At 59.9% G+C, this 9,445-nt stretch overlaps 1 protein-coding gene across 12 annotated transcripts in view; it reads left to right on the forward strand.

Annotated features, from left to right (window-relative positions):
• Positions 1-7,867, forward strand: part of RARA (retinoic acid receptor alpha) — a 42,716-nt gene extending 34,849 nt beyond the window's left edge. For all 12 annotated transcript variants that reach the window (XM_069543413.1, XM_069543417.1, XM_069543411.1 and 9 more), the window contains 7 exons: positions 24-172; positions 1,505-1,646; positions 3,551-3,711; positions 4,001-4,177; positions 5,391-5,595; positions 6,370-6,528; positions 7,101-7,867. In XM_069543413.1, coding sequence (XP_069399514.1) covers positions 24-172; positions 1,505-1,646; positions 3,551-3,711; positions 4,001-4,177; positions 5,391-5,595; positions 6,370-6,528; positions 7,101-7,318 — 1,211 coding nt within the window. In that variant the 3' untranslated portion in view covers positions 7,319-7,867. The remainder of the gene's footprint in view (positions 1-23; positions 173-1,504; positions 1,647-3,550; positions 3,712-4,000; positions 4,178-5,390; positions 5,596-6,369; positions 6,529-7,100) is intronic.
• The last annotated feature ends 1,578 nt before the right edge of the window (positions 7,868-9,445 follow it).

Below are 9,445 nucleotides of genomic sequence, written 5' to 3' on the forward strand. Positions count from 1 at the left end.
TCTAACCGCCCTTCTCTTTCTAGCCATCGAGACCCAGAGCAGCAGTTCCGAAGAGATCGTGCCCAGCCCCCCCTCGCCGCCTCCCCTCCCCCGCATCTACAAGCCTTGCTTTGTCTGTCAAGACAAATCCTCAGGCTACCACTATGGGGTCAGCGCCTGTGAGGGTTGCAAGGTGAGTCCAGGGGGTCGTGGGGAAGGACAGTCCTGATTAGATAAGTGGGATGTTCCCATTGCCGGGTCTGGGGACTGTACTGGTAGTGGTGAATGTGGGGGTGTCCCTAAAGCTGCTGCTCTAACTTCTGTGCGGAAGGTGGCAGCAGCCTTGGAGTAGAGGAAGCCTTCAGCAGGACCTCCTTACCATAGATGAGCAGGGGTCTCCCAAACCGGAGGTCCTCCTCCAGCCCTGACTCTGCCCCCAGCATCTCCATCCTCCAGCTGGCAGGGCTCACACCCGCTCTGCTCCCGCTGCCCGCGTTGCCATGGTGAACTGGCTGCCGACTGGCTCTTGGCTGGGGACCCAGGAGGCCTGCCCCTGGTGGCCTGCCCGCACCTCACCATGGCAGCCTGGCAGGAGGCCGTCAGGAGCAGGCGCCTTGCCTTGGCCTCTCCTTCAGGTGCCCGGGCTGGGGCTCCCCAGCGTCTGGCCGGATTTCCATGTGCCCACGTTAGGCTCCAGGGTGCAGACGGGACTGCCACCTTTCCGGAAGCTGTGGGCATGACCTTCCCGCTTCCTCTCCCCAGGGCTTGAGTCTCTGTATACCTGTTTCTTCCCCAGGGATTGGGGATCAGAAGCTGCACAGCTTTGGGGCTTGGGGCCCTACGGCTCCCTCTCAGTGTGGAGTGGCCACTAGGTGTGGGGCAGAGGTCAAGGGCAAAAAGCACAAGGCCTTGGACTCTGTCTGTCTGTCCGGTCCAGACCAGCTGTTCGTGGTCTGCCCTGGTCAGGCATCTGTCCATCTCTCTGTTAGCCCACATGGGCAGCCTCTGACCAACCTAGTCACCCTGTGATCTGTGCTCATCTGCCTGGTTAGTGAACATGTGTATTGCCGCCTTGCCTGTGAGCACTCATGTCTCCACCTGTCAGGCCAGGCCAGCCTGTGTGTGTATCTCTCTGGCCCCTCCTGCTTGTCTTCTTTTCTTGCACTCCGAGCCCAGGGCTGTGGGTTCTAGAGCTCTGTCTCCCATCTAGCCCCGTCTGCCCCTTTTCCTGACCCACCAGCAGCCTGTGGTCCCCTTCCCCAGGGTGAGGAAGCCAGGTCTATGTGCGCAGGGTGGGGGAAGCCCCCTCCCCATCCCAGTGTGGAGGCAGCAGATGCTCAGATTCTTCCCGGGGTATCCTTGTAGGTGTACCCTTCTCCCCGTCTTATCTGGCCTTCTCGGGTAGGGGATGGCCAAAGGCTTGGGGACAGTAGTCGCCTGACCCTCAGCCCTCAAACTGAGGCTATAGGCCAGCACTGCTCGACTGTGGGTGTGGCTGACCTGACGCCCTGCTCTCTATACCCAGGGCTTCTTCCGCCGCAGCATCCAGAAGAACATGGTGTACACGTGTCACCGGGACAAGAACTGCATCATCAACAAGGTGACCCGGAACCGTTGCCAGTACTGTCGGCTGCAGAAGTGCTTCGAAGTGGGCATGTCCAAGGAGTGTGAGTGCCACTGACGGGGCTGTGCCGCGCACCGGGCAGGGTGTGAGCTCCTGGCCCCTAAAGCCAGAGGAGCAGGGGCATGTGGATGAGCGTGTGGGTGTAAATGGACCTTACCGTGATGCGGTGCCTTGGCTCATGGTTGAGGACAGTTCATGTATAGCTGCACGGACCTGTCTGTCTCACCATCTGTGTGTCCATGGGCGGACAGCCCTTCCTGTTCGTGTGAGGCGGGCTGTGTGGGCTTGCTCACGTGTGTGCACGTGTCTGCCCCTGCCAGCTTGCTTCCAGGCTCTGACTGGCTTTGGGGCTGGGCTCGGAAGCATCCCGGAGTCCCCCCATCCCAATCGTGCATCTGAGGACAGGGGTGCTGCTGGGTATTTGTGTGCATGTGTTGGGGTTGCTGCAGGCACCGGGATCTAAGAGCCTTTGTCTCGTGGAGCCTGGGACCTGGAGTTGGAGGAGCGAATTGGGACTTCTCTAGTCCCAGAGGAATGGGGGTTTCCAGTTTGGGCTCAGCTGAGGCCCGATGGAGGGAAAGAAGGAGGGCTGGACAGGGAGACCCTCTTGTGTTGAATCATGGGTGTTGCCTTGGTGACCGGTGATTGATGATGTCAGAGATAAATGACGCTGACAGACGCCTCCTTGTCTGCGTGGCCGTTGCCATGGAGCCCGAGCCTTGGGGGAAGGGGTGGGGGAGGGGGCTGCAGGACCCTCTAGCCCTTTGTGGGCAGGGCAGTGGAAGAAGGAAGTGGGGAGGGGACATGGTTGGGGGACAGGAGCAGAGGGACCCTGAAGTACCCGGCCACCTCCTGCCTCAGGAGGAAAGGGCTGTGTTCTGCAGCGTAGGAAGTGGTGGCTCCACGCTGCAGAGCGGGAGACAACTTGGGACCTGCAGACCTGGGACCCTTCTCTGCAGGCCCAGCACCTCCTCCTCCTCTGCTTCTGCCACCTTCGGATCCCAGAGCTTTTCATGGCAGGGGGACCAGGGTGGGGCCCCCTCTCCCTCCCACTGCCAACTCCCCCTTCCCCTCCCTCCACCTCCTCCCTGGCTGCTCTGTGCCCCGGAGCTGAGCAGCTGCCATTTCAATAGAATTAAAGCTTCCGAATGATAAACGTCTTGTCACAGCTGCAATTTTCTCTTCCCAAATTATCCCCCCTCTCTCTCTCTCCCGCTCCCTTCTCTCCCTTGCACTTTATTGAATTTGCAGAATCGACATGAGTGATCTCCAAATTATGCCAGCTCCCCCCCCACCCTGCTACCCCCTCCCTGGGTCCGCCACCCCCCACCCTCTCTTCCTCCAGCGTCAGCAGCCGCCACCACTGGCCCCGTGAGTGATTGTGTGTCTGGGATAATCGGCTGGTAACGACCCCATCGCTTCTTTAAAGCCGAGTGGTGTGTGCGGCTCAGCGCCCCCGGCGATTTGTCAGCTCCCCCGGCTAATGGGCCGAGAGAGTCTCCCACCCGGCCCCCTACTCTCAGGCTGGGGAGCCCTACTCCGTGTCTGCCCGCCCAGGGAGCTGCTCTGAGCCCATCCCGAGCACTGCCAGGAGGGCCGGGGGCAGGGAGGCTGGGAGCACAGACCTGGGACACCTGCACACGGGCTTTCACCCTGGAGAGTGAGCTGGAGCAGACGCCCGGAGAGCGAGCTGGTCTGGGGCACGCATGCTGTGGTCACAGGCCCTGGGGCAGGCCTCAGCGTGAGGGCCGGGTGGGCACCGCAGCCGGGGGGGCCAAGGGACCGGCTGTGCGGATGTCCCGCCTGCCTGCGCGCTCACGTGTGTGCACTTCTGTGCAGTGACAGTTCTTAGTCTGGTGGGCGGAGCTTGGGCTGGGGTTGGACGGCTGGGGGGATGGACCACTGACCCCACCTGCCCTCTCACTGTGCGGCCTGGGCCCTCCACAGCCGTGAGAAATGACCGGAACAAGAAGAAGAAAGAGGTGCCCAAGCCCGAGTGCTCCGAGAGCTACACGTTGACACCGGAGGTGGGGGAGCTCATCGAGAAGGTGCGCAAAGCGCATCAGGAGACCTTCCCTGCGCTCTGCCAACTGGGCAAATACACTACGGTATGGCCCACCCCCCGCCAACCTCATGCCCTCCAGCTGTCAGGCCTGCCCCTCCCCCAGGCTGGGCAAATACACTTCGGTACAGCCCCCCAGGGGCACACCTGCTTCTTCCAGGCCTGCCCCTCCGCAGCCCTGCTTGGGCTGCCTTGTCTGCCCCTTCCCCGCCTCTCAGGAAGTGAAGGCCAGTAGAGGGCAGGCCTGTGGGGCGGGGCAGGTAGAGCCAGGCCCAGAAGGGTGCCACCAGGGGAAGGCCCTCACTTTCCTCCCCCTGCCCCCCCCATCCGCCCAGAACAACAGCTCAGAACAGCGTGTCTCCCTGGACATTGACCTCTGGGACAAGTTCAGTGAACTCTCCACCAAGTGCATCATTAAGACTGTGGAGTTCGCCAAGCAACTGCCCGGCTTCACCACCCTCACCATTGCGGACCAGATCACCCTCCTCAAGGCTGCCTGCCTGGACATCCTGGTGAGGGTCTGCACCTTGCCCACCTAGGCACTGCCCCCTGTGTTCTTGGAGGATGTCCTGCCGCTCAAATAAGCACCTTCCTAAAAATCCGTCTGGAGTCAACCTGTCCAAAGGCCCACCCACCCAAGCAGCCACCTTTGCTCTCTCCCGCATGTCTACCTGTCTGCTTAGCCACCCAGCACCCGGTGTGCACCATTCACCTGTACTCTCATTCGTCCATCCTCAGCCCATCTTTGATTCAGTGCTTCCGTCCAGCCACCCATCTTCCCATCTATTCAGTCTAATAAAGGTTCACCTGGGACCCTGTATGGCCAGGCCTTGAACTGGGTTTCAGAACAGAGGTGAACACACCACTGTCCCCTCTTGAGAATCTTCCATTGGTGGAGGCAACAGATAGGTAAACAGAGGTTGCAAAACTGTGATAAGTGCTGGCTGCAGATAGGGGAGGGCTGTCCCCTCCCTGCAGGACAGAGAGCCGCACTGCTGGGCCCTAGGGAAGAGCCCCAGAGGAGGTAGCCTCTAGAGGTGTGTAGAGCGGTATGTGGAAGGCCTGCTGGTGTGGGACCAGTGGGATTCAGGGGCCTGCAGGGCATTTGGTGGGGCCAGAGGGTAGGCTGGACTTGAGGCAGGATGGGGGCGGATGAGACTGTCAAATCCAAGGCTGGAGGGAGGCTTGTCCTCCCTGTCTTCCTCAGCCCTCCTGTTCCCTCTTGGCGACCTCCAAGGTCGGGAACCTGGAGTGTGACCAGGCTGCTGCTCCTGGTGGAAGGGAGATGCAAGAGGCAGGGTCAGGGTTTGAGAGAGCTGAAGATGAGGTACATTTACTGAGCTCTTGTTCTGTACCCAGCCCTGAGAACCATAGACCGAAATCCCCTTTGGTTTGGGCCTTCCTGGAAATGTTTTGTCTCCCTCTTAATTCTCTGTGTGGAGGCAGGATGCTGTAGATTTGCACTGTCTAATACAGTAGCTGCTGGCCATGTATGGCTGTTTTAAATTGAAATTAATTAAAATTAAATTCAGTTCCTCAGTTGCACTCAGCATGTCTCAAGTGCCCAGTGGTCACCAGTGTGACTGGTGGCTACTGTGTTGCACAGAAGGTTCTGTAGAACCGCAGTGGTCTGGCTGCCGGCCAGGTGGTCCGGGGGGGGGCGATGCTGGTGCCGGAAGTGCTGGCGGATGTGAGTTCCTGAACTCGAGAACCCTCTGCACCCAGATCCTGCGGATCTGCACGCGGTACACGCCCGAGCAGGACACGATGACCTTCTCTGACGGGCTGACCCTGAACCGGACCCAGATGCACAATGCCGGCTTCGGCCCACTCACGGACCTGGTCTTCGCCTTCGCCAACCAGCTGCTTCCCCTGGAGATGGATGACGCTGAGACTGGGTTGCTCAGCGCCATCTGCCTCATCTGTGGAGGTGGGCAGGGGCCCTGGGTCTGGGGGCCAGGCTCAGGGGTGGTGGTGTGGCTTGCGGAGCCTCTCCCAGGGAGAAGCTGGGGGATCATTTGATCAGAAAGGCATCTGTCAGACAGGAAACTGAGTCCCAGTGGAGTAGGATCTGGTCTGTGGCCACAGGGCAAGGGAACAGTGATGGAGACCTGAGCTCTGGTTCCCTATTTCCAGGCAGCGCTCCTTACAGGGGGCTTAAGAGTGAGGACTTGGAGGTCAGACCACCCAGGTTCAAATCCTGGCCAACATGTGACCTTTAGCAGGGTCGCTGAACTTCTCTGAGCCTCCATTTCTGTAAAATGGGGGCAGTAATGGTCTCCACTTCATAAAGTTGATGGGAGGATTAGGAGGTAATAAATAAGGCACAGTGTGCCCAGAGTAAGACCCAGGAGATGTTGGCTGCTGTTACTATTTTATTGACATGAGTGCTGCCATGTTGGGCTGGTGTCCAGAATAACCAGCAGGAGTGGGAGACCTACCTCTACTTAAGATGGCACTGCCTGTGTTTAGGGGTGTGGGCTCTCAGGGTGAGCTTTGGGACACCCTTGTCCCCAGCCCCTCTTTGCTCACATTTGCCCCTCTTTGCTCACATTTGAGAGCCTCTTAGGGCCTCTGTGTGTGGGGAGGCGTGGGGAGCAACGATACTCTGCCTGTGGCCTGGACAGGGGCTCCCCCTGGTGGTCACGATGGGGCCCGCAGCTGTGCTCCTCACCGGACTGAGCGGGCTTCTCTGCTTCTTCAGACCGGCAGGACCTGGAGCAGCCAGACAGGGTGGACATGCTGCAGGAGCCGCTGCTTGAGGCACTGAAGGTCTATGTGCGGAAACGGAGGCCCAGCCGCCCACACATGTTCCCCAAGATGCTGATGAAGATCACAGACCTCCGGAGCATCAGTGCTAAGGGTGAGGCTCTCTCCCTGTGTGTCTGCCATCCATGTCCAGAGTCAGGCCTCCTGCATCTGAGCCAGTACCCCACATCTTTGTGCCCATGTGATGCCCCACTCACCTGGACCCCACCGTGCCCAGGTGACCTCCCTGCCTGTGAGCCCCAAGGTGGCAGTGTCATCTTGGCATGCTAGTTTAGGGCATGGCTCTGGAACCAGACCATTGTGTGTCCTTGAGCGGGTCACACGACGGCTCTGAGCCTCAGTTACTCATCTGCAGAGCAGGGATAACATTTACAGAGTTGTCTTGAGATGTCAGTAGGAGAGTCAGCAGCACGTAGGAAGGTCCTGGCATCAAGCCCAGTGACCCCAGAGCCAGAGTTGGGAGCTACTTTGCCCTGCTGCCCTTCAGCTGTGGGGGCTGAGGAGAGCTGGCTTAGGTCAGAAAACTGAGTGCAGGGTTCGGTGTGTGGCGGGAGCTGATACTGGTACTGTGGATCCTCCTACCCCTTACATGCTCCCTCCTGGAGCCAGGCTTGCGTGCAGGGCTAGAGGAGCAGGGTGGGCCCACTGACCTGTTCTCTCCTGCAGGGGCTGAGCGGGTGATCACGCTGAAGATGGAGATTCCGGGCTCCATGCCACCTCTCATCCAGGAAATGCTGGAGAACTCAGAAGGCCTGGACACTCTGAGCGGACAAGCGGGGAGTGGGGGGCGGGATGGGGGCGGCCTGGCTGCCCCGCCCGGCAGCTGTAGCCCCAGCCTCAGCCCCAGCTCAAACAGAAGCAGCCCGGCCACCCACTCCCCGTGACTGCCCTTGCCCGGTGGACACAGCCCTCACCCCGTGCCCTGGCTTTTCTCTGCCTTTCTACCAACCATGCAACCCCCGCCAGCCCTGCGCCCCACCTGTCCTCCCTTGCCCGGGGGACTGGAGGGAGGAGGTGGCGGCAACTCTTCAGACAGAGACCCGGGCCTGCGTTGGACTGCCCGCTCCTGGAGCCTGGGCTGACGTCAGGGGCGTGGCCGTGGACTGAGTGAGGACCCCTGGTCCCAGGCCTTGGGGCCTGGGGGCTTCGTGTTCATCAAGACACCCTTCTGCCCACCTCGCCACATCTTCATCACCAGCAAATGCCAGGACCTGGCTCCCCCATCCTCAGAACTCTCAAGCCATTGCCCCCCGGTTGGGGAACCCCCCCCTGCCTCGGTTGGTGACAGAGGGGGTGGGCCAGGGGTGGGGGAATCCCCTGTACATACTTTGCCATACCAACCCCCAGGTATTAATTCTCGCTGGTTTTGTTTTTATTTTAATTTTTTTTTCTGGTTTTGATTTTTTTAAATAAGAATTTTCATTTTAAGCACATTTATACTGAAGTGTGCTGTGTATTGGGGGGAGCTGGATTCAGAGCTGGAGGGGGGGGTGGGCCCTGGGGGAGGGGAGTGGCTTGAAAGGGGCTTCCCCTCTCTCTCCAAGTCCCTGTGTCCCCCAAGGCCCCCTCCCCAGCCATTTCCTCCTCAGTTTTCTCTTTAAAACTGTGAAGTACTAACTTTCCAAGGCCTGCCCTCTCCTCTCTCTCTGCCTAACCACTGGGCAAGGACAGTTTCCCAGCAACCCCTGGAAGGAGTGGCTCACCCCCGAGATGGGGCTGGGGCAGAGCACCGGGGCCTCAGGACCTCCAGGCATGTGTCTCTCTGCCCTGTGTCCTCAGCGTAGCTGCTTCCCCATCAGAGCCCACGTCACCGAAGCCCTCCAGCGCTCCCCTCCCCGTGAAGGGGCTGGCCAGGGGGTCCAAGCTCCCCTGCCCTCCAGCCTCATGGCCACCAGCACCGCCCACAGGGCCCCCAGACACACACACACACACACATGCACACACACACAGTGGACAGACAGGCCGACAGACACGGAGCCTGAGTTCCTCCATTTCCCTGGCCTGCCCCCCCACCCCACACCCGTGCCCCCTCCTTGCCCCGCAGGACGGGCCTATAGGGGGTCCCCTCACTTCACCCCTGCTCCCCCGGGGCTGGGGGAGCTGGCTCTGCTCTGCCCTCCTTGCCCCGGGGTTGGGGGTCTCATCCCCCCCAGAGCCCGCTGGTGCACCTGTTACTGTTGGACTTGCCACTGAGATCTACTGGATAAAGAATAAAGTTATATTTATTCTACACATGCCTCAGAGCCTCGCTGCCTCGCCGCCTTCTTTCGGTGTCCGGGCAGGGACTGGGGCCCAAGCTGCCTTCGGGACCTGCCTTGCTGTGCTCAGAGCTCTGGAAACGCTGGAAGGAGACAGGCCTGCCCTTAGGAAGCCCTTGGTCTAGGGGTCTCAGCCTGTCAGGGACCCATGTAGAGAGGCAGGAGGGAGAGAGAGAGAGACCGCCTCAGCCTTCAGGGAGTCCCCAGCCCGAGAGAGAAAGCCACCTCAGCTCTCTGAGAGTCCCTAGCCCTTGGGAAGCTGGAGCTTGAGTCAGAGTCATTTAGTGGCAGAGTTCTATCTTTAGTGGCCGCCGATGACCTTCACAGCAAGAGTGGCAGTTGGCCCGGGGGGCTTGAGTCAGGGGCTTGCTCATTGCAATCTAAGAAGACCTTAGGATTGGGATGGAACCTGGGAGGCCGGCCCACTTGTTCTTCCACCTCCAGGAAGAACTGTCCCTGTCTCACCCCTAACGTCATCTCTGTGGGCAGGAGGTACAGGGGACAGGCAGGTGGCAGGGCACCTGGATGCTCCTGATTGAGAGGATGGAGTGTGACAGGCCTTGGGCGTCCTTAGAAACCAGTTTTAACTCCCTCACACTAGACATCGAGGTCCAGAGAGGGCAGTGCCCTTGCCCAGGGTCACCCGACAAGCAAGTGGCAGATGAGGGAACGGCAGTAAGGGATCCTGTCACCTCATGGCCAATAGATGGGGAAAAAAGTGGAAACTGGCAGGTTTGATTTTATTGGGCTCCA

This window comes from Ovis canadensis, chromosome 11 (genome assembly GCF_042477335.2).
Source record: "Ovis canadensis isolate MfBH-ARS-UI-01 breed Bighorn chromosome 11, ARS-UI_OviCan_v2, whole genome shotgun sequence".
Taxonomy (NCBI): Eukaryota; Metazoa; Chordata; class Mammalia; order Artiodactyla; family Bovidae; genus Ovis; species Ovis canadensis.